At 35.8% G+C, this 25,450-nt stretch overlaps 1 protein-coding gene across 1 annotated transcript in view; it reads left to right on the top strand.

Annotated features, from left to right (window-relative positions):
- The window catches only part of ADAM10 (ADAM metallopeptidase domain 10), a 144,957-nt gene extending 119,732 nt beyond the window's left edge, over positions 1-25,225 (top strand). The window contains exons 13-18 of the mRNA XM_068992556.1: positions 6,921-7,071; positions 9,106-9,289; positions 9,988-10,096; positions 10,567-10,787; positions 20,515-20,641; positions 22,391-25,225. Of these exons, the coding sequence (XP_068848657.1) occupies positions 6,921-7,071; positions 9,106-9,289; positions 9,988-10,096; positions 10,567-10,787; positions 20,515-20,641; positions 22,391-22,485 (887 nt within the window). The 3' untranslated portion in view covers positions 22,486-25,225. The remainder of the gene's footprint in view (positions 1-6,920; positions 7,072-9,105; positions 9,290-9,987; positions 10,097-10,566; positions 10,788-20,514; positions 20,642-22,390) is intronic.
- The last annotated feature ends 225 nt before the right edge of the window (positions 25,226-25,450 follow it).

The raw sequence follows: 25,450 nt of genomic DNA, 5'->3' as shown, positions 1-25,450 counted from the left end.
AACTGAACAACTAACACTTACCACATGTGTATCAATCTATTCATCTCTCAATCCATGTTTTATTGTTACTTTAATTTAAAGTGGATTTGGGATATCAGGATACTTCACTCTAAGCCCTTCAGCCTATATTTTTTACATAAGTGAAATACACAAATCAACTCTACCATTTGATGAGCTTTGACAAATACGTCTCCCTGTGTAACCTAAGCACCTGTCAAAATGTACAACATTTCTATCACCCGAGAAAGTTCTCTCATTTCCTTTCCCCATCAGTCTCTGCACCTGTCCCATAATAAATGGATTTATTTCTCCACAGATAAATTTTGCTTGTTTTCATATAAGTGGAATTATACAGTTTGCATTCTTCTGTGGAAGGCTGCTTTCACTCATCATACTATTTTGAAGTTCATTATTAGTGTTTTGTACCATTTTTTTTTTTTTTTTGTCTGGGTAGAAGTACATTATATCCTCTCTCCTGTTGAATGAACACCTGGGCTTTTCAGGTTTGGGCTATTATGAATAAAGTTGCTATGAGTTTTTTTCTTACTGTAGTAAAATATATATAACATAGAGTTTATATTTAAACTAGTTTTAAGTGTACCATTCATTGGCATTAAGTACATTTACCATTTGTACAACCATCACCACTTTTCCATTTTCAAACTTTTAAAATCACCCCAAATAGAAATTCTGTAACCGTTAAGCAATTAACTCCTGTTTCTCTCTCTTCCCAGTTCCTGGTAACCTCTATTCTATTTTGTGTCTCTGCGACTTTGCCTATTCTAGGAACCTCATATTTGTGGGATTATGCTTTTTTATCTGATTTATTTCACTTAGCATAGTATTTCCAAGATTCACACAAGCTACAGCATGTATCACAATGCCATTCATTTTTATGGCAGAATAATACTCTGTTTTAGGGATATACTACATTTTGTCTATCCATTGATCTGTTTTGCCTCTCTTGAGGCATTTAATATGTTCTAAATACCCCACCTTGTATTACATTTTTGGGAATCCTTCTATTTCATAAGATTTTAAGTTACTTGAGGGGAAACACTGAGGCCTGCTCACATTGCACATAAACAGCACTCTATGGCACCAAAGGAAAAAGAACTGAAGAAGTTTTATGGCTTTTTGTTTTTTTAGCTGCATTTTTTGTTTTGACATAAAACTGATATAACACTATGCCCTTTTGTTTGTAATTGAAATTTATATCGAGATAATTTAGATTCCCATGCAGTTGTAAGAAATAATGGAGATTCCATATTCCTTCTCTCAGTTTCCCTCAATGGGAACATCTTGCAAAACTGTGTAGTACAGTGTTGCATACAACAAGGATATTGACATTGATAAGCAATCCACCGATCTTATTTGGATTTCCCTAGTTTTTCATATTTTCATCTCTGTGTGTGTTTAGTTCTATACAGTTTTACCATGTGTAGGTTTATGTGTCCATCACCATAGCCATGATTAAGAATGGTTTCATTGGGACTTCCCTGGTGGCTCAGACAGTAAAGAATCTGCCTGTAATGTAGGAGACCTGGGTTCAATCCCTGGGTCAGGAAGATCCCCTGGAGAAGGGAATGGCTACCCACCCCAGTATTCTTGCCTGGAGAATTTCATGTTCAGAGGAGCGTGGTGGGATCACAAAGAGTCAGACATGACTGAGTGACTAACACTTTCACTTTGGCTGTCTAGTGATTGGGACCACATGCTCCTAATGCAGGGGGCATGGGTTTGATCCCTGGTCGGGGAACTAGGATCCCATATGCCACATGGTGTGGCATAAAAAAAAAAAAGAACAATTCCATTACCACTGTTTTATAACCTTGAAAAGCAACTTCTTCCTTCCTGCCTTTTTCACCTGCCTCACAAAATCATTCTCCATTTCTAAAATTTTGTCACTTCAAAAATGTTCAATAAATGGAATCATACAAAATGTAACTTTTGGGGATTTTTCACTTGATGTGATTGCTTGGAAATTAATCCAAATTTTTACCTGTGTCATCAGTTCGTTGCTTTTTATTGCAGGTAGTATGTGTGTACCTCAGTTCATTCAACCATTTTTCTGTTAAAGAATATTTGGGGTTAACTTCAGTTTTGGGCTGTTCTGAATAAACAGCTATAAACAGGCTTTTCATATGAATATAGGTTTCAGATACCTCCAAATTGAACTGATGGATTAATATAGCAGCTGTTTGTTTTTATTTATGTTTTTATGTTTTGGCAGAAACTGCCAAACTGTTCAGAAGGCTGTACTATTTTACATTCCCAGCAGTAGTGTATGAGTCGTCTAATTTCTCTCTATCCTTGTCAGCTTTTGATATTTTTTATTTTATCCACTGTGACATGTGTATAGTGTTAATTCATTATGGCTTTACTTTGTATTTTTATGATGACTAATGATGTTGAGTATCATGTGTTTTTTTGCCATCTGTATATCATCTTTGGTCAAATCTCCGTGTTGGCCACTGAGGGTTTTTTTTTTTTTTTCTGTTGAGTTTTGAGGGGTTCTTTATGTAGTTCAGCTGCTAGTCACTTGTCACATATCAGTCTGCATGTATTTTCTTCCTTTTTGTAGCTTGTCTTTTCATCCTTTTCACAGTCTTTCCCAGAGCAAAACTTAAATTTTAAGAAGATTCAAAGTCAATTTTTACTTTTATTGATTGACTTTTTCTTACAAAACCTTCATTTTCTTTTGAAAGGACAGATTAAAATTACATTGATATTATCATTTTTGTTATTATTATTCTCAGTGGTAGAAGTGACATCTGGATTCTTCATTTGTAAACTGGAGTTTTGCAATAAGCTTTCTGATTATTGAAATGTTTCTGATTATTGAAACTTTCTGATTGAAAATGACTTTAAAAATTATGAACCTATTTGTCTTTCTCTGTCTGGCTTCACTTAATAAATATGATGATCTCTAGGTCTATCCATGTTGCTGCAAATGGCATTATTTCATTCTTTTTTTTAATGTCAGTAATATTCCTGTGTCTGTGTGTTTGTGTGTACACCACATCTTCTTTATCCATTCATCTATTCATGAACATTTAGGTTGCTTCTATGTCTTGGTATTGTAAATAGTGCTTCTTTGGACATTGGGGTGCCTGTATTGTTTCAAATGAGAGTTTTCTCCAGATATATGCCCAGCAGTGGGATCGCAAGATTATGTGGTTTTAGTTTTTTAAGGAAACTACATACTGTTGTCCAGAGTGGCTGCACCAGTCTACGTTTACATCAACAGTGTAGTAAGTTTCTTTTTTCTCCACATCTTCTCCAGCATTTATTATTTGTAGACTTTTAAATAATGACTATTCTGACTGGTGTGAGGTGATACCTCATTGTAGTTTTGATTTGCATTTCTCTAATAATTAGAAATGTGTGTGCATGCTCAGTTGCTTTAATCATGTCTGACTCTCTGTGACCTTAAGAAATGTAAGCCACCAGGCTCCTCTGTCCATGGGATTCTCCAGGCAAGAATACTGGAGTCGGTTGCCATGCTTCCTCCAGGGGATCTTCCCCACTCAGGGATTGAACACAAAGTCTCCTGCATTTCCTGAATTGAAGGTGGATTCTTTACCCACTGAGCCACCTGAGAAGCCCAGTAATTAGCAATATTGAGCATCTTTTCATGTACCTGTTGGCCATCTGTATGTCTTCGCTGGAGAAATGTCTATTTAGGTCTTCTGCTTAGTTTTTGATTTGGTTGGTTGTTTGTTTGATATTGAGCTGCATGACCTGTTTGTATATTTTAGAAATTAAACCCTTGTTGGTACCATCATTTGCAAATATTTTTCTCCCAGTCTGCAGGTTGTCTTTTCATTTTGTTTATGGTTCCCTTTGCTATGCAAAAGATTTTAAAGTTTAATTAGGTCCATTTGTTTGTTTTTGTTTTTATTTCCATTGCTCCAGGAGATGGATCCAAAAAAAAATGCTGCTTCAGTTTATGTCAAAGAGTGTTCTGCCAGTGTTTTCCTTTAAGAGTTTTATAGTATCTGGTCTTATATTTAGATGTTTAATCCATTTTATTTTTGTATATGTGTTAGAGAATGTTCTAATTTCTTTCTTTTACATGTAGATGTCCAGTTTTCCCAGCACCACTTATTGAAGAGACCATCTTTTCTCCATTGTGTATTCTTGCCTCCTTTTTCATAGATTAATTGACCATAAGTGCATAGGTTTATTTTGGGGCTTTCTATACTGTTCCATTGATCTGTATGTCTGTTTTTGTGCCAGCACCCTACTATTTTGATTACTGTACCTTCCTAGTGTAGACAAATGTCAGAGAAAGACCAATATCATATGATAGTACTTGTATGTGGAATCTAAAAAAAGAATACGAATGAACTTATTTATAAGGTTGAGATAGACTTACAGACATAGAAAACAAACTTAGAGTTACCAGAAGGGACAGCAAGGACAAGGGGTGAGGGGGAGAGACAAATTAGAGGCTTGAGAGTAACATATGCGTGTACTATATATAAAATAGGTAAACAAGGATCTACTGTACAGCAGAGGAAGCTATACTTAATATCTTGTATTAACATAGAATGGAAAAGATTCTGAAAAATAAATACATACAGACACACACGTATGACCTTCCCTGGTGACTCAGTTGGTAAAGAATCTGCCTGCAATGCAGGAGACTCCAGTATTCTTGCCTGGAGAATTCCATGGACAGAGGAGCCTGGCAGGCTGCAGTCTATGGGGTTACAAAGAGTCCAGCATGACTGAGCAGCTAACACTGTCACTTTTATACCTATATGTATTACTGAATCATTTTGTTGTACACTTGAAACTAACACAATACTGTAAAATAACTACTTCAATTAAAAAAAACAATATTTACCATAAGATAGAAAAAAATGAGCACATTGCTTTTTAGTATTATGGGAAAGAAATTTGTTTCTTAAATTACAATGAAATATTGTACCTGTTACAATTTTTGTATTTTAAGCAACATCTTTTCCCTTGTTTTAAGCCGTTAGCAAAGAGCTAATTTGAAGTATTGTTTCTGTATGAGACACAAATGAATGTGTAATGAATATTACATGTGTGGTTTTCTGACTTTTTCAATTTTTCCTTTTCTCCTAAATTACATGTCACATGAATTATAAGATGATTATTGCTAAACTTTAGAAAAATCATTATTATTTACTTAATATATATGTGCATGTGTATGATTCTAGTTTTAGAAAAGAAAAGAGATGGTATAAAGTGAAGGAAAGGAGAAATTCCCTGGCATCCAGTGGTTAAGACTCAGCACTTTCACTGCTATGGCCCAGGTTTGGTCCCTGGTTGGGGAGCTAAGATCCCCACATGGCCAAAAAAAAAGAGAGAGAGAGAAAGGGATGGAGCTTCAGTTAGCCCTAAAATTTCCTTTAATGTTTGATGTGGCCAAGGATAAGAATGAAATTTCCGAATATAAAGCTAAGGTCTCTATAGAGTATTTTTGATTCAGATGTACCTTGTTTTGGGTTCCTGTGCTTGAGGTATGTTCCCTTCTACTTACTCAGCTTTCGGTTTGAAGTCTGTGCTACAACTGTTTCCCACACTGATTTGGTGCAGCAGAAAGAGCACCAGACTTTAGACCTATGAGACCCTGATTTAGTCTTGTGTTTTGCCCATACTGGGGCATATGGTTTCCAGGAAGTCCCAAGCTCTCTGAAAGTTAGTTTTCTTTTCTCTAAAATGAAGACATTTGATTCTTTTCATTTCTCTGCAGATGCTGAAGTTCTGTGATTTTTATGTTCTTATTAAGAGTAGCATTCTTGTTCCAATTTCAAACTTTACTAACAAAATCAAAGAACTTTAAAAAAAGACCCTGAAAGTCTCTCTGAAATTACTCACTATGCTTAGACCAGACAGTCTAACATTAATGAACCAAGATTTGACCCACTAATGTTAGACTCTGTGGAAATACAAAAGATATAAATAATACATGCTTTTCCCTTAAGGAGTTTGGTCTAGCTGACAATCAAAACTAATGTACATTAAAAAAACTACTAGTTGACTAGGATACAGTCAGCCAAATAGAATGTGGGAAATTCCATAGGACACAATGACCCAATTTCTTAAACAACTAATAGTGTAAAAACAAGAGAGGAGGGAATCTGCTATCTATTAAAAGAACTTAAGATGCCTTTAAAGCAGCTATGGGGAGAGAGGAGAAAGCATGTGTGAAACTTGGTTCAAATAAACTGATGTAAAGAGGTAGTTGAAGCAAATTAAACATAGATTGGCTATTAGATGCTATTAAGCATACTGTTAGTTTTTTTAGAAGTGATAATGGTATTATGGTTAGATTTAAAAAAGAAAAACTCTTTACCTATTAGATTCATCCTGGTAGATGAATTTGTAAGAGCAGATGAATAGGTTAGATGCAGTTGTTTACAGCATATCGTTGATAGTTGTTAAAGCTAAGTGATTGGTTCATAGGAGTTCATTGTGCTTACTTTTTTTTTTACTACTTCTTTGTATGTTTGAAATTTTCTAACAAAAGGTTTGATTTTTTTTTTCTGGTTGATGAAGCACTGACTTACTTGGTAGTTATATACTATAAATAGTACAGTCATTGTTCAATAAAGCTCAGTGTGGCATGGCCTAAATAGAGTACTGTCACTTCTGGAAGGGACTTTAGAACGGAGCATCAGGTCAAATTCCCTCACTGCACAGATTGAGAAACTGAAGCCCCCGAATGGGAAGTGACTTGCCTAAGGCCACATTGCTAGTTAGTGACTGAGCCCCTGTTATAATTAGATCTCTTAATTTCCGGATTCTTAGTTTGTTCTACTTTTCTTAATCTTCAAAGTTTTCCTTTCTCCTTTTTTAAATGACGCTTTAAAGAGTTTGTGAATTTGAGATAAAATAAGTGTCGCATACAGTGCTTACTTTGTCTTATTCATTCTCTTCAGAATCTGGCCAGCCTATTTGTGGAAATGGGATGGTAGAACAAGGTGAAGAATGTGATTGTGGTTATAGTGACCAGTGTAAAGACGAGTGCTGCTACGATGCCAATCAGCCAGAGGGGAAAAAATGCAAGCTGAAACCTGGAAAGCAGTGCAGGTACCTTGTTAATTCCAGTAATGTTAATGTTCCTATGAAGTCACTTGAGTGGAGTTCGTGAAAGTTTCTCAGACATGTCTGACTCTTTGCAACCCCATGGACTATACAGTCCATTCTCCAGGCTAGAATACTGGAGTGGGTGGCTGTTCCCCTTCTCCAGTGGATCTCCCAACCCAGGGATTGAACCCAGGTCTCCCAATTTGCAGGCAGATTCTTCATCAGCTGAGCCACCAGGGAAACCCAAGAATACTGGAGTGGGTAGCCTATCCCTTCTCCAGGGAATCTTCCTGACCCAGAAATTGAAATGGGGTTGCCTGCATTGCAGGCTGATTTTTTTACCAGCTGAGCTACCAGGGAGGCCTGAAGGTAGTTATGTCATATTTAAAACCAGATTAAAAAAATCGATTAAGAGATGTATGTGGTTTTGGAACTTTGTTATTTGTTTTATTTTTCTGGAATAGGATTATTTAGTGTACCTTTGCTGGCAGATTGAGCTACTTATAATTACAATTTGTGTGGTGGGTGTTAAAGACATGCAAAGGATGCTCAGTTCAGTTCAGTCTCTTCTTGGTCATGCCCGACTCTTTGCGACCCCATGAACCGCAGCACGCCAGGCCTCCCTGTCCATCACCAACTCCTGGAGTCCACCCAAACCCATGTCCGTTGAGTCAGTGATGCCATCCAACCATCTCACCCTCAGTCATCCCCTTCTCCTCCTGCCCTCAATCTTTGCCAGCATCACGGTCTTTTCAAATGAGTCAGCTCTTTGCATCAGGTGGCCAAAGTATTGAAGTTTCAACTTCAACATCAGTTGAAAGATGTTTCATTTCCTTCCAATGAAAACTCAGGACTGATCTCCTTTAGGATGGACTGGTTGGATCTCCTTGCAGTCCAAGGGACTCTCAAGAGTCTTCTCTAACACCACAGTTCAAAAGCATCAATTCTTCAGCACTCAGCTTCTTTTATAGTCCAACTCTAGCATCCATACATGATCACTGGAAAAACCATAGCCTTGACAAGATGGACCTTTGTTGACAAAGTAATGTCTCTGCTTTTTAATATGCTGTTTAGGTTGGTCATAACTTTCCTTCCAAGGAGTAAACGTCTTTTAATTTTGTGGCTGCAATCACCATCTGCAGTGATTTTGGAGCCCCCAAAAATAAAGTCAGCCACTGTTTCCACTGTTTCCCCATCTATTTGCCATGAAGTGATGGGACTGGATGCCATGATCTTCGTTTTCTGAATGTTGAGCTTTAAGCCAACTTTTTCACTTTCCCCTTTCACTTTCATCAAGCGGCTCCTTAGTTCTTCACTTTCTGCCATAAGGGTGGTGTCATCTGCATATCTGAGGTTACTCATATTTCTCCCAGCAATCTTGATTCCAGCTTGTGCTTCCTCCAGCTCAGCATTTCTCATGATGTACTCTGCATAATAAGTTAAATAAGCAGCTCAATAAAATACATATTGTTTAGTTCATAATATTAAAAATGTGACTTTCATCAGTATTTTTAGAATTTTAGCTTTAAATATTTAGGTAATATGGATTCCATACATTCTTGTAACTTAGTGTCATACAATTTATTTCACTTCTCAAATGATTCTGGTAGTGATAAATATAAGCAATAGAATATTGTTTGTGCAGTACTTTTAAAATAGATGTTCTGAGTATCCTAATTTGTTTTTAATGTGTAAATGTGAGAAAAATGATAAATTGACTAATGTGTGATATATCTATGAAAAACTGATGACTTACCTAGTGTTTAACCCATTTTCCATTGTAACCTTTTACTAAAGGCAAATAGAATAAAAATGCTGAATATAGTATGCCTTCATTATAAAAACAAGATTCTTCATCATTTTTCTGTGATTATTAGAATGTTAAAATTTAGTAACCTCTTGTTCCAGTAAGAGTTGTATAACAGTAACATACTTAACATTTAAAAGATAATACTTATGATTTAAAAATTAAGACTGTATCTGTTGTATAGGAAATGTCCTAGTGATTTTCTTTACTCAACTCAGTACTTCTTTTAGTCCAAGTCAAGGTCCCTGTTGTACAGCACAGTGTGCGTTCAAGTCAAAAACTGAAAAGTGTCGGGATGATTCAGACTGTGCAAAAGAAGGAATATGTAATGGCATCACAGCTCTCTGCCCAGCCTCTGATCCTAAACCGAACTTCACAGACTGTAATAGGCATACACAAGTGTGCATTAATGGGGTAAGCATTTGATTTGTTTTTCATTTAATTTTATGAAACCTTTTTCAGAATAATTGTTTCTTGACACTTAAAGCCTCACAGTTAAAGTAATTCATCTCAGTCCCAGTTTCAGCATCCCTATCTATTTCCCCACAAAGCTGTTGACTGCGTTATGTGGCATAAGTGCCTGGTGGCATTCGATTTGTTATTGACTTGTCTTTCAACTTTCTACTGCATGTGTTTGATACTCTAGAGAAAAATAGTTATGTAACTAGGCATGTAACTTTGTACTGCTTTTAAGTTTTATAAATTAATATTTTAGTACCCTAAATAAAAGGACTCTTGATTATTTCCTGTGCCTTTGAAGCCTTTAAAGCTTTCTTGGCTAAACAGTCACTTTCCTCTTCATGAGGAGCTTTTCATTTTCCTCTTCTTATAAAGGAACAATAATAACCAACATAAAGTTGGTGTTCATCTAATCGCCTCTGTTTCTGTTTTGTCTAGATCTTTGTTAACACTTTTTTAAGATTTACTATCTTATTTGCACTTGCTCTTTTTAAGATGTGTTTATATGGTCCATTTCTGATTCTAATCTGTACTCCCACCACCTCTTGTATTTTTACTTAGTTATTTTAGCATTGGAGGCATCTGTCTGTTACTGGGAACAAGAGGTTTGACTGTATAGTGATTAAATAATTGGTCTTTTATTTTTCTTTCAGCAATGTGCAGGTTCTATCTGTGAGAAACATGGCTTGGAGGAGTGTACCTGTGCCAGTTCTGATGGCAAAGATGATAAGGAATTATGCCATGTCTGCTGTATGAAGAAGAGTAAGGCTTTGAAAATGCACGAGTATAAAATCTGTTTGAAAAACCTTATTTTCTCCTAAATGTTAAGTGTTAAACTTTGGTATACAGTTGGGACAGATAATTTCCAGCTGAACTGATTCTCTTGAGAAATATTTAAATATGGCATAGCATTGTGTTTCCAGTTTTGTGATCCCTACAGTGTTTTTAACATGATGAAGTAGATGAAACCTGCCAATGTTTTTGCAATAATTAATATATACACTGTTAGAAGGATTTTAAGCCATTGTAGGCACTAAGTCAAAAGAGTTGCTGGTTGTTTGTGTTGTGATTTTTAAGGTGAATTAGTAAGGGTATTATCCAGTCTAACTAATGAAAGCCTATGTAGCATGTCACAGTGATGATTTTAGGCAGTTTCTTCCTTTCCTCCCTTTCTCCCAGCTAACCCAATAGAGAATCTGATCTTCAGCTTATATTTGGCACTTCTTTTACAGTGGAGCCATCAACTTGTGCCAGTACAGGGTCTGTGCAGTGGAACAAGTACTTCCTTGGTCGAACTATCACCCTGCAACCTGGATCCCCATGCAACGATTTTAGAGGCTACTGTGATGTTTTCATGCGGTGCAGATTAGTAGATGCTGATGGTCCTCTAGCGAGGCTTAAAAAAGCAATTTTCAGTCCAGAGCTCTATGAAAACATAGCTGAATGGATTGTGGTAAGTATAGTTTTTATTTCTAAAGAAACCTTATCTTAAAATGATTTGATCATAATTTTACTTGGTTAGAGGTCACCAGTGTTATTAGAAAATCACTTCTTTCCTGTTTATACTGAAATTATAGTTGACCCTTGAACAACATGGGTTTGAACTGCATGGGTCCACCGACAAGTGGCTATTTTTGTAGTAAATACTGTACTAGTACACAATCTGAAGCTGGTTAAATCTGCAGATATGGAGGAACCATGGATATAAAGGAACTATGGATGTGATGGGCCAACTATGATTAACCTGTCTCCTTCAAGGGTCAACTGTACTTTATCTGAAGAATGAGTTTTAAAGTTCAAATAGCCCTGAGCTTTATTTTCTTCTAAAGCAGTCAGATACACACTTCACATATGTATCATTCATAGATTTGGTTGGTAGGTGATGGGAGTCATTCTGTTTTACTTGGCTCCCTGGTTCATGTCTTGGATGCGTTAACCTCATAGGATTAAGAGTATTGTCATAGAATTTCTTCAAGTTGATTTTGGAAAGCCCTGCTTGCTTTTTATACTTCTCCCTTGTCTCAATATGACAGATAGCCAGCTCTGGGTTCTACCTTGCTGAACAGGAGAGATGAAAAATTTTCTGAAGATTTTTTTCTGATGTTTTAGTATAATTTCTGGATCTTCGTCTTATCCATAATAGGAAATGTTGAACAGGGCAAGATCAGATACCGAGCCTTTTGTAGATTTATTAGTGACTGTGGATGTTCATTCAACTTAAATCTAGTGAACTATATTATTTTTAAACCACATTTTCCCCAATTGTATAAATGTTGAATTACCTGAAATTTTTGAAAAAGATCACTGAGAATGACTATCTTAAGTCGTTTAAGTATTTCTAAGTGTTTACATTTAGGTAACAGTAGGAAATTTGCAAGTGATGTATTAGAGAGTGTGCTGTGCCTGAACTGAATAAGTCTGCTTTGGAAATTGATTCCTCCCCCTTCCCAAATTATTTTTTACATTTTTAAAAACGAGGATGGCTTAAAAGCACACACAACAATAGCCCTCTGTCTGGGTTGTCAGTCCTTCTGGGTACTATTGTAGTAAAACTCGACAATAAGACTTTTGGAATTATCTCTAGGATTATTATATATCGGAAGTGTTTATTATATATAGGAAGAATAATACTTTGCAGGTTAGAATATGCGATTTTTAGATGGGTAATGACTGAATAGTGGGAGGACTGTTGAAGTTGGATTTAGGAGACCTAGGTTTTAATCCAGATAATTGGGTCTCCACATTGTATGTGACTCATTTTTGTACCCCTGTGTTGAATGTATAGTGTATTCAGAAAGTATCTGTTAAACTAAAGATGCCTTCTGGCTCTGTGCTAAAGTGAACCGAGTATAGGCTTGGAATTACACAGGGATTGAGGTCACCAATCTCACATTGGACTATTCTGTGATTTCAAGTAACTTACATTTCTTGGCCCCCTTACTTATTTCCCTGTTTTCAAATCAAATCCAGTTTCTATTTTCTTTTTTTCTGATTATCTCTAATAAGAAAAAGTTGAGATCTGGTATACTTGTCTACAATGGGAAACAGTATGATCAAAGGGAAAAAAATCTGATAATTGGAATCACAGGGTTATGTTCTGCTGAGTTTATGTTGTGCCATAAACTCAGGCATATTTTAGGTTTTCTAGATTGTAAATCATATCACCTAGAAATTTTTTTTTTCATTTTTCTCCATTGTATCTGATTTTGACTCACTTAGAATTTAAAAAACTCATTTATTCCTATTTTAAAATGTTTACTAGAAATGATCTTTTTAGTTAAAGTGTTTTGAAGACCTTTTTTTCATATTTTAGTTTTGAGGATTTTGTGAAATGCTTCTTGCAATGGATTTCAGCAATGTGAAGTCTTTTCTTATGCTGTGGAACTGATTAATTAGGCACTTTCAGGTTTATGCAAGTTTGCCTTAAGTAAGTATAGAATAGCAGTGTTGGTATCCACATGCCACCCTTTTGAAGAGCATGGTCCATAATACCTGAGTACCATTAGGCTCTTGGTGCATTTGTGGGCATTAATCATATCAAACAGTAAGATAAACAACAGCCAGTTTCTTGTGAGTTATTTGTCATATTTGTGTTATTTGTAGAGTTCAGTTGCATGACAGAGTTTGTTTTGTTGTATTAATAGCTGTGCTTAGGTCTTTCATCATGTATAAGGTATGTCCATCTAGTTAGTAATGTAGGTTATTAGTTCGCTCTGGTATAAGAAGCAGTGATAGGAATGATGAGTTAGTTTCACTGACTTTCCTTTCCACTGATACCTGGTGGCTTTTCTGTCTCCCTTCCATGGTATCCTGTGGTGGTATTTTCCCTCTTGAAGGTAGAGTGGGAAGAACCTTAACAGTTTAATAGTTCAGAGTATGAATTACTGCCTGCTACTGGCACCAAAGAAATTATGTTGAAAAGACTTTTTCTTTTCTAGGGAAAAGTTGTTCTTGACAGTAACGTTTAAATAAAGTAGGCTGAGTGCCTACTGTGTGTCTGGCCAGGAGATGATGATAAACATCCTTCAGATTTATCAGAGTTTACCTAGTTCCTGAAAAGTTGGAAAAAAGTCACCAGGAAATCTGTTAAGATCCTGTATCACTGTCACTTTTTCTTTAAATAGGTGCATTGGTAATTCTTTTTTGTTTTCTTCCATAATTCACATTTTCTGCACCTTTTGTGTTAGATCTGACATAGAAAACCATCTTTAACCTTGATTTTTTTAGTTTTATTGGTGTGTTTCCCCCACACTTTAAGATAATTGCCTGTTGGTGGCTTTTTTCTTTTTAATTTGTTCAGATTTATCAGAAATTTATCTTTTCATTATTATTTTTGACAAACATCAAATGTATTTCTCATTTTTTAATTAATTTCTTCTTATTTTTCTGTAATTTTATGAACCTAAGTATTAAGTGTATGGTATTCTTTATGAAAGATTTAGAGCAGTGTTTCCATGTGTTTCACAAAACATTATGCACTTGGTTGTCAAATGAATCTGGAAAATACTGCATATTATGGTTCCCATCTTGGAGATTTGTGATAATATTGTGAGACATCCTACAGTAAGAAATCTTTTAAACTTCCATTTTCCACACTTACCTGACTTTTATTCATGTTGTACATGAGAATCATCTAACAACATAGACCAGTTGAATCAGAATCTCTTGGAACAGAGCCTAAGTGTTCGGGTCATTTCAAAGCTCCCAGCACTCAATTTTGATGAGTAGCTGGAATTGAGAACCAATCATTCATGTAGAGCAGGGGTTGGCAAACTATGGCTCATGAACCAAATTCAGCCCACTGCCTATTTTTATATGGCTCACAAGGTAAGAATGGTTTCACATTTTTAAGTAGTTAAAAAAAATGAGAATAATATTCTTTTGAAAATTACATGAAATTCATATTTCATTGTCCATAAATAATGATTTATCAGAACATGGCCACACTGATTCAGTTACATACTGCTTATGGCAGCTTTTGTTTGTACTTAGAGACTGCGTGGCCTCACAAAGCCTAAAATATTTGTCTGGGCTTGATAGGAAATGTTTGCTAACCCTAATCTAGACTAATGGATGTCAAAGTGTAGTCCCCTGACCAGCAGCATCAGCATCACCTGGGAACTGGATAAAAATGCAAATATGATCAGGTCCCACCTGGACCCACTGAGTCAGTAGATGATGATGCATGCTAAAGTTTGGGAACCATTTTTACAGTCTCTGCAATATAATGTCTTCTTTTAAGAGACTTGTAACAGAAATTTTCTACTTTGCCATCCTGCTGTGTTGAAAGTGAAAGGTGGTTGTGGACCTTTAGAGTCCTTCATTACCTGATAGAATAGACCTCATGGACACCACTATTGAAACCTTAACAACAAAGATGCATTGTTGTCGCAGGGCTTATTTAGCATATGATGAGGAGTCAGTATGCATTTGCTTGATGAATAAATGTCATGATTTATATGGAACAGAAAAATTGTAATATTATTGTAATTTTAAGTTATAATATTTTCGGGTTTCACTCAGTGGTATTTTAACTGCTTGCCCAGGCTGAGTTTAAAGTAACAGGAGATCAATAGCCAGTTGCCTTCCGCTTGGCAGATTGGTGTGAGGAGTGGTGCATGGGGTTGAAGGATGAAAGAACATTTAGTCAGAGGCTGGACAATGGCATCTTCTGAAGGATAGAAGGGGAGCTTTCTGCCCCTGCAGGATGGCATAATCAGTATCATGACAAGGAACTGTGGGCCCCACATGGTCTTGTGACCCACAGGAAGTCTAGAGTGAGTTTGCTGTGAGTGATCATTGTTAACACTGGAAATTCACTGAGAGGATTCTGTGATTGACTTTTTCTAGAGATCTTAAAAATCAGTTCAGATTATCTTATGTCTGAAGATACTTAATTGTTTGTCTTGCTCTTTCCCCCTCACAGTTTTTTGGATGAAGCCTGTTTTTTTTATTATTATCCTAGAGGTCCTTTTTGTTTATTTAGATTATTAAATAAAAAATTATCCTAATTGGAATATAATAAATTAGACTGGTAAATTTTGACCTTTTATTTTGTCATTTTGACTCCATTTTTGTACTTTGTTTTTTTTGGCCATCTAAGTGGATATGTTGAACGTCATCTGTCTGTTTCTTTTGTAGGATTATTTTCTCAGACTTGATTTAGTACTTTGTTAGCTTCTAAGCTTTTTTTTTTTTTTTTTTTAACTTTTGGATGTCTTCTCTTTGTCTCTTTTAAGTTTCACTTAACACCTTTGTGTCTATGAAAGACAAGAGCTTGGCTCATAATTTACGCTCATTAAATGCTTATTGAATGAATGACAGTTCTCTTTTATTTTAAACTCCTAACAAGTGGACAAATCGTGATCCCTTTTTTGAGATGAAACACATATTTTGCATTTATTAGCCTTGTTGGTATTCTTTTCCCAGATTTTATAGTACCTATAAAATAGAAAACATGTAATTTAACATTTACTGCTTTCTGATAATTCTGTTTTAAAGGAAGCATTTAAAAAATTCCCTTTACCAGAGGTGGCTGTATTTATTAACATTCTCAAATGCACTATTGCTTTGTTTTTTTCTTGCTATCTTCTATCCTTTGCAATATTCAGTTTCTGAAAAGCTACTGTTATTTTCATGAAAATATCTCAAGCCTTGGGCTTTTGAAATATGTAGTTACCTGGAAGATTTTAGAGGAAGACCAGGAACAATGCTAGAAGGGACTGCAAATACTCAGAGACCTAGGTACCGTATTTTCGCAAATGTCTTTAATCTCAGCTGGGACTTGGTCCTTTTGACCTTTTTTTCTGCAAAGTTATAACCAGTATTAAATTCAAGCTTCCTTTTTCTAGTCTGCTTGTCTTATTCCCATACCACTTGCATTTCCATGTAAGACTGTGTAGGTACTGAAAAACTGGTATCAGAAGAGGATTGAACCATAACTTTTTTGTTCTGTGTTGTAAGAGCCTTTTACATTATTTGTATATGTGGGAAATCTAGATACAATAAATGAGCTGGTAGAAGTGTTCTGAAAAGTCAGTATTTGGAGTAATGATTAACGTGTTAATAACTAGTCCAGTGGATACTTTTTGGTAGAGTAGATACTGAGTTTATAGAATATAAATTCAAAAAGCTCTCAGTCCAGTTTGGGATAGAGAAGGTAAGCACATAGAAACATATTTTCAGTTCTGCATCATTTTCATAAGAAATAAGAGAACCTATTTGGGGAAGGCTTTTTTATGGAGGTGATGCCAAAGCTAAGTTCTAAAGGGCTAATAGAAGTAGAGGGACAGGTAAATGTTTTATGAAGAGGGAGCACCTGAAATAGTAACCAGAGTATGAACTATTTTAAATAATTTTTTTCACTTTTTTCCTTTTGAAAAGTGTGATTATCCTTTTTTTTTAATTGATAGAGTGATACATTGAAGAGCAAGCCTTCTTTTTACCCTTGTGCCCAGTTTTCTCAAGATGAGTTTCTTATATATTTTTCAGAAGCTGTATTTTTATAGGAAAATATAGTTTTAAAAAACAAGCAGAATTATATGTATGTTGGGCTGCAGTTCATTGTATGCACAGGTTTTGTTATTTTCTGTCTCCCACTTATTTATCTTGGAGATCTTTGGTGGGAAGCTTTTGAAGAAAAGTTTTACATAGAGGAGTGACGTAATTCCATGTTTTAAGTAACTGTAACACTGGTGACCATGTGGAATGGTTTTCAGCAGCGAAGACTAGAAGGAAGGAGGTGTGTTAGAGAATATAATGAACTCCAGGAATGGAAGTTGTGTCTCCTGAAACAGACCTAGCTCACCAGCCTGAAAATAGTAGGAAGATCCTTGCCTCTTTGTGCTTTGGATTGGATCACATTTAGAAGTGATACTGCCTTTCCAGAGGATATTTGGAAATATACAGTAGTTGTCAGAGCAGCTGAGGGACTCTGATGGCATTTGATGGATGAGAGCCATGTATGCTAGACTCCCTGCATTGCTCAAAATGGTCCTTCCCACAGTGCCCACATGTCTACACTAAGAAGCACTCATCTGCATGCTGGCCATGGGCATGCTCATTTAAAATGCAGTTGCCTGGGCCCTACACCAGCACACTGAATTGTAAGTAATGTTTTCCTGGAACACAACCACACTCACCTGTTTGTTTCTTATCTGTGATTGATTTTGTACTACAGTGGCAGATATGAATAGTTTTGACCAAATCATATGGCCCACAAAGCCTAAGTATTTATTGTTTGGCCCTTTATAGAAAAAGTTTGCTGACCCTTGGTAGAGACAGGTAGTTCCCAGTCTTGGCTACATAATGGAATCATGTGGCCGCTTTAACAAAGTTGCTGATGTCGGATCTACCCCCACCCTATCAGAATCTGAGATTTAGTCCAGGTAACTGAGTTTTAAAAGCTTTCCAGGTAATTGTAATGGGTAGCCAAGGTTGTGGATCTCTGTTACAGAGCAGGAAGAGTGCTTATAGCAGTACAAGCTGGTGATTTTGGTTCCTAATGTTTTTCACTAGGTCAGCGTGCCAGAGTTGCAAACAGGAAAGGTCGAAGAATGTCTTACTGCATTAAATGCCACATTTCAAAAGCCTCTGGATGCTTGGAATAGGACAAAAGCTATGTGTATAGTTCTGCATGTGACAGTAGGCAGAAATGAAAAGAGGAGTGAGCCTGCACTCGAGTTGAAAGACTAACAACAGGACGTAAACCCTACCTTTTGACAAATAGCAGGTCCGTTATTTGAGGATGAATAAAACAGGAGGAACAGCTGGATCCAATGGGAGATTTATTTAACAAGGGAAAGGGTATATTATCCTAAAGACTCACAGGGAGGAGCAGTCCTCTGAAAATTATTCTCTATAGAAACCAAAAGAAAAATTTAGGAAACTATGTGGCACTCTCAGGAAGATATAAAAAATGGCTTCTGAAAAGTAGATTGTAAACTCTGGTTCCCAAGCCACATTCGACCCAGCACATGTGTCTTGTATGGTCTGCCTGTTGTTTTTAGAAATTTTGAATGAGTTGTCAGCATTTAAAAACAGAGTTCATATAAAAATTCAGATTTGTAGCATCTCTTGAAAGATCAAATCTCTCAGCAGCAAGGCTGAATCGCATCACCCCTTACTCTCTCCTTTTTTGAACACTTCATTCCTAAAGGCAATTAGGTGACACCAGCAGGCAAGGCATACCTGCCTGGTGAGGGGAGCTCTCCTGGCACAGGGCAGGGTGCCCTGTGTGCCCTGTGGAGGGGTGACTGGCTTGGAATGTCAGAGTATCAGTATTGAGAGGAATTGTCTGCTTACGAAGGGCAGTTCTAAGAGAAACTGGGGCTCCTTGGAGATATGGCTGATTCCAGGGCTGGGGCAGGGAAAGAACAAGATGGATCTGGAACTCCTCATGCCAGCTTCAGTGCTCAGAGAATGGTGCGGACAGGCCCAAAAGATATAATAATGGTAGTAATGGATTATAACCCATTCAAGAAAATAGGAAACTGAGAGGGAATGAACAAATGAATAAATTGGAAGTTTTATAAGGGATAGAATATTTACATAGTTCTAAATTATGTCTGTATGAAATACTCATTGACTGCAAAAGAGAAGAGTATCTTTTTGGTAAAGGTTGGCAGTTTACACCTTGATGAAGTGGTCAAGTAAACCATCTTCAGTAATGAGATCAAAGTCGTGTGTCTCATGATCAGATGCAATGAGAATAAAGCATCATTTCTGAGATACTCTAACTAAAGATGACTCTAATAATGGAGAAACAGCTGAGAAACCCAAATTGAGGGACATCCCAATGCAAAATAACTGATCTGTAATCCTCAAAAGTGTCCAAGTTATATAAGCTGGAAAGACTGTGGATTATTTCCAGATTGCAGGAGACTAAAGAAACACAACTGCTAAAGGCAACATGGGTCTGAATTGGATGGTATTGGGACAAATGGCAAAACTTGAATGAGTCAGTCTGAGGATTTAATGGTACTAATGTAACAATACCAGTTTCCTGATTTTGATGATTATATTGTGATTATCTAGGAAAAACACCCATAGATTGTAGGAACTGTATGTCGAATTGTTCAAGTGTAATAGGACATCATGGAAGCAGCGTATTCTTAGGTGGTTCTAGATTTTAAAAACTTCTTTGTATTGTACTTGGAACTTTTCTGTAAGTTTGGGGTGTCTTTCAAAATTAAACAAATTTATATGTTTGTATAAATTTATACACATGGCTTTACACACATGGGGAAAGTGTTTTGCCACAGCATTCATTTTTCTTTTAGCTTTTATTTCTAGAAGTAGTAGCCTGTTTGTTGTAAGGCCCTAGATCATAGAAACTCTTCTTAAATGTGAGTTTTATTGGCAAAATTAGCAATAACTATGTATGCATTTTAATAATAGAAGGTTCATAGTTTTCTAATTGTTACTATTTTGTATGGTGTTTATTATATGCTATCTTAAGACAAACCTTGAATATTTTGAGTTGCAAAATAGATTTAGGATTTATTACGAATGGCAGCATAATTTTTCTATAAATTATGCCAGTAATTTTTGAAGTTTTTTTGTTTGGCTAATTGATCTAATATGATTTAAGTTGGAAGTGAAATTTTAGTACCTTCTCAGAGATAAACTTTGCCTGCTTCTGGCATGTGTATATCCTTCCACTTTTCATGTTAAAGAAGGCAGTTAACCTTTAAATAAATGAATATATATGTAATAGCTATTATATATATATATAATGAAAACTAAGATAGATTGTATAAAAATAATTTAATAATGGTAGTCTGAGACTAGAGTTCCTAATGAAATAGAGAAACAGGAAAGAGGGGCCTCAAAAAAGGTAGAATTTCAGTCTTAGCTTTGATGATTAGAAAAATTTATAGGTTAAAGAATATTTTTAAAATCTAGTAGAATTTAAAGCAAGCTATATATCTTCTAAGTCACTAGAGAGTAACTGAAATGAAAATAAGATTGAGTGGTTTCCTCTAGGAAGTGAAATTATAGGTGATTTTTCTTTCCTCCTTTGTACTTTTTCATATTTAAAGAAACATATATATGTGCTTTTATGTGATAGCTATCAACTCCCATTGAACAAATGTTTAAAAATTAAAATGTAATATATAGTACAAAATATTCTAAAATATTTTATAGGTTTTTCATTGGAAAAATCTTTTTATTTCTAGGCTTATTGGTGGGCAGTATTACTTATGGGAATTGCCCTGATCATGTTAATGGCTGGTTTTATTAAGATATGCAGTGTACACACTCCAAGTAGTAATCCAAAGTTGCCTCCTCCTAAACCTCTTCCAGGTAAGACAATTTGAGCATGGTATATATTTTTATTACTCAGAACCATTCAGCAAGTAGGACTGAATTTTAAAGGAGTCTTTAGTCGTTGATTTATAGTACTTTCTCCTTGAGAATGGGATTACTAGGTGGATTATTTAGTTGATTTTTAAGTGTCCCCCCCCCGCCAATCAACGCAGTCTAGCTTATGGCTGCTGATTTAATGGTAATATATCCTTTTTAAAAAAAAAAATAGTAAAATCTTCCCTTTTTGGTTTTATTATGATAGACCACTTTTAAAGGATTGGTCCTTCTAATAGCTATGCTTCAGTTACGGGTTTTGTGTTCATGCTCCTGAAATATATTCTGTCACATAAACTTATTTTCCTTAGGGAAAAATACAGATTTCTCTTGTGGGGCATACAGATTCCAGTCTGTGGGAGAGTCTTAGGGTAGAGGCTTCAGTTACCAAACAACTGTAGTTATTCTCCATCTCTGAAAACAACTCCTAAGGTTTTGTCTCCATCCTTTAGCTCTCAGGGAGCCAAGGCTGGGAGGAGATGAGAGATGGGAAAGACCTTTATATGAGAGACCCTGGAGAAGGGAAAGGCTACCCACTCCAGTATTCTGGCCTGGAGAATTCCATGGACTGTATAGTCCATGGGGTCGCAAAGAGTTGAACATGACTGAGTGACTTTTCATCTCATGGATTTGGAGAAGGATAAGAAATCCATTTACCAGATTATTTAGGCCCTGCCTATTTCTCCCTCCTCCTCCCCAGGCTGGGTGTCCCTTCCACCCTTTCTTCAGGACCCTTGGACTCTGTTCTTGCATGTTCAAGGGCGGGCACCATCCAAGGATTCCTTCTCCTGCCTCCCACTCACTTTGCCTCTTGAAGCCTCTTGCCTCAGGCCAAATCCACTGCCCTACATAAAGTTGTTTAAAACTAGGGCTTTCTTATAATTTTCCCTCCGTTCTCCTGTATTTCCTTATGTAGTCATTCTTGGACAGTATCTTGGAGGGAAGCAAAGGAAATTTGATTTCGATGTCATTGCTTTTCAAATTACTGCCTTAGCAGTCAGGAATTTTTGTCAGTTTCTTAGGGATTTCCAAGGGCCACATGACACTTTTTAACTACACTACCAGTTCATTTTATTGAATGAGACTACATTATTCTCATTCAATGAAAATTCTTTTACTTAATTTCATTTTAAGAAAATGCCAGCTCTTAACTGCTATTTATTGAACCCTCACAAAAGATGTTGAGCACTTTTACATGAACTATCACAACAGACTATATGAGTTAGTTAATTGTCTCTGTTTTACAGACTAATCATCTGAGCTTCAGAGAGGTTAAGTCATTTGCTCAAAGATACCCAGCAGTTTCGTCCTCTTGGAGTCTGTCCTCAGAATCCATATTAATCTGATAGTTGTAGCTTTTTAGCAATTGTACTGTGGCTAGTGTCAGTTAAGATGTATTGTAGATATAAAATGCCTACCAAACTCTGGCTTCCCTGGTGGCTCAGACGGTTAAGTGTCAAACTCTGAAGAATTAGTATTTTTAAGATGAAATATTTTATTAATAATTACTAATATTTTGGCTATATTGGGTTAATGAAATAAAAATATTATTGAAATTATTTTACCTGTCTCTGTTTTATTTTTTACATTATGGCTACCAGAACCTCTTTTTTTTATTGAAATGGCAACTTTGTCTTTAAAAAATTGAAAAGGTCATGATAAACCTCTTTTGCTTTTGTTTGTGACCCACAGGCACTTTAAAGAGGAGAAGACCTCCACAGCCCATTCAACAGCCCCAGCGTCAGAGGCCCCGGGAGAGTTATCAGATGGGACACATGAGACGTTAACTCAGCTTTTGCCTTGGTTCTTCCTAGTGCCTACAATGGGAAAACTTCACTCCAAAGAGAAACCTATTAAATCATCATCCCCAAATGAAACCCTCACAAATAACAGTAGAAGAAAAAAAATGGCAAGAGATCATGTCCTCAGATCAGGTGGAATTACTTAAATTTTAAAGCCTGAAAATTCCAATTTGGGGGTGGGATGTGAAAAAAAAAAGGAACCCCATTTTCTTATAGACAGATATTTTTAACCTAATGGCACAAAGTCTTAGAATATTATTATGTGCCCCGTGTTCCCTGTTCTTCGTTGCTGCATTTTCTTCACTTGCAGGCAAACTTGGCTCTCGATAAACTTTTATCACAAATTTAAATATATATATATTTTTTTCAACTGCCAGTCAAGGCTAGGAGGCTCGACCACCTCAACATTGGAGACATCACTTGCCAATGTACATACCTTGTTATATGCAGACATGTTATTTCTTACGTACACTGTACTTCTGTGTGCAATTGTAAACAGAAATTGCAATATGGATGTTTCTTTGTATTATAAAATTTTTTCCGCTCTTAATGAAAAATTACTGTTAATTGACATACTCAGGATAACAGAGAATGGTGGTATTCAGTGGTCCAGGATTCTGTCATGCTTTACATGGGCAGTTATGAGAAGAGAATCAGTTCACCTTTTCCTCATGATGGAGTTGGTTCTGATATTCATTTTGTTTTATCAAACGGCTGCTAAGAGCACAGGATTGACGACACTGAAGAACACAGTTACGTGTTGTGAAAACTGGACATATGCAGCATACTACTACTTCAGACCTAGTTCTTTATGTAAATGTCTGATTTCTGCTTACTTATTTTAAACTTTCTAATTCAATTCCATTTTTGAATTGATAGGTGAAATTTTTATTCATGTTGGTAGCAGTTAGGTCAATGAAATGATTCTTTTTATTTGCAGCCTCTTATTTGTATGTTAATTATGTTTCGGGTTTTGTCTGATATGGAAAAGAAAAGCTGTGTGTCTGTTTTATCAAGATATTTGGACAGAGTTTTCAGCATATCATCGTGATCATCGGTAACCACTAAAGAGGAGTGATTTGCTCAACTAGTAGTTAAAATTGTAGATAGGCCTTCCGACACTTTTTTTCCCTAAGATATTTTGTCAGCAGTGAAGGTGAAACAGCACAATGTCCCATTCCAAATTTATTTTTTAAACAGTTGTAAATAATTGGCTTTTTAAAGAAAGAAGTCAAAAGCATTTAATGTATTAACAGGCTTATTGCTATGCAGGAATGGAAGGGGGCATTACAAAAAAAAAAACTTTAAGCTTGTGACATATTTATTGCTTCTGTTTTCCAACTACATCATGTTAAATTAGAAGTAAACAGCTATGATTTTCCTGGCTTCACATAGGAGGCAAATTTAGGCAAAGTTGAAACGATTTGTGTTTGGCTTTTTTTTTTCCTTTTTTTTCTTAAGAGTATAAGGTTTACACAATCATTCTCATAATGTGACGCAAGCCAGCAAGGCCAAAAATGCTAGAGAAAATAATGGGATCTCTTCCTTGTAAACTTGTACAGTATGTGGTGACTTTTTTCAAAATACAGCTTTTTGTACATGATTTAGAGACAAATTTTGTACATGAAACCCCAGATAGACTATAAATAATTCTAAACAAACAAGTAGGTAGATATGTATGTAATTGCTTTTAAATCATTTAAATGCCTTTGTTTTTGGACTGTGCAAAGGTTGGAAGTGGGTTTGCATTTCTAAAATGGTGACTTTTACTCCGCCAGAGTTCTTAGTAACTTCTTGAGTGTGCTAGACTTTGAACATGTACATTTTTTGCTTGAAATGTTATCCTGTGGTAGGGTTTTGGCAGGTATACAACTGCCCTATTTTATTTTGAGTCTAAGTTAAATGTTTTCTGAAAAGAGATACATGCACTGAACTCTTTCCACTCCAAATCAAGATGTGGTAAAACAAAAGGATCAAGACAAGTGAGATCTAATACTACTGTCAGTTTAATGTCCACTGTGTTTTATACAGTATCTTTTTGTTCACTTTGGAAATTTTTACTAAAAAATTGCAAAAAATAAAGTATTGTGCAAAGATGTAAGGTTTTTTGAAACTTGAAATGCATTAATAAATAGACTTGATGAAACAACTTGAAGGTTTCATACTCTTTGAACTTTGAGAACTATCAGAAGAAGTGTCCCGCAAGGCAGCCTTTCCTTACTAAATGAGAGCGATGGTTAAGCAGAAAGGGAATTGCCTCTTCCCACACAAGTATAGATATCTTTATTCTTAGTTAGGACTTCATGTAAAAATTTTTGTGATTAGAGCTCTCTCTTTCTATACACAGTGAACATTTGAAAAACATTTAACTAATCTCAACTGCTTTGCATTATTTCTAATCAGTATTCAGAGTGCTTAAACGTGTCTTAGTGGAAGAGCTGAGTCATTTTGGAAACTGTGGTCTTATATATTTTTTCCAAAGTTTTGAATGCTAAGTGCTTCATTTATTTTAAATGTTGAGTTTGATGTTAAGTGTATTTTAAAAATTTGAGCCATGTTTTTCTGCTTTGTCAAATTCATAGCACGTAAGAAGACTTGACATTTCAGCCTTACCTAGAAAAAGAATTGTAAGCCCAGAATAGTGCCCTGCACAGAATAATATACCCCAAACCCAAGTTATTTTTTTAATATATTGAGGCCAGTTTAAATAAGTAGTATTTGTTAAGTCAGTAAAAACATGCAATACTTTTTCTTTAATTCAGAAACCTCAAAATATGTATTATGTTTAATTATGTTTATTAAACTATCAGTATTAACTTGGATGATTACAAGTTTACTGTTTATACTTACAACTGCATATTTAAATTTTGTTTAGGTAAAATCAGCAATAGAATAAATTATTACACTTTCTGGACTGGTGCCCTTTATAGTGTCAGAAAATATACAGTTT

Source organism: Capricornis sumatraensis, chromosome 2 (assembly GCF_032405125.1).
Source record: "Capricornis sumatraensis isolate serow.1 chromosome 2, serow.2, whole genome shotgun sequence".
Lineage (NCBI taxonomy): Eukaryota > Metazoa > Chordata > Mammalia > Artiodactyla > Bovidae > Capricornis > Capricornis sumatraensis.
This window is presented reverse-complemented; position numbering and strand designations above follow the sequence as displayed.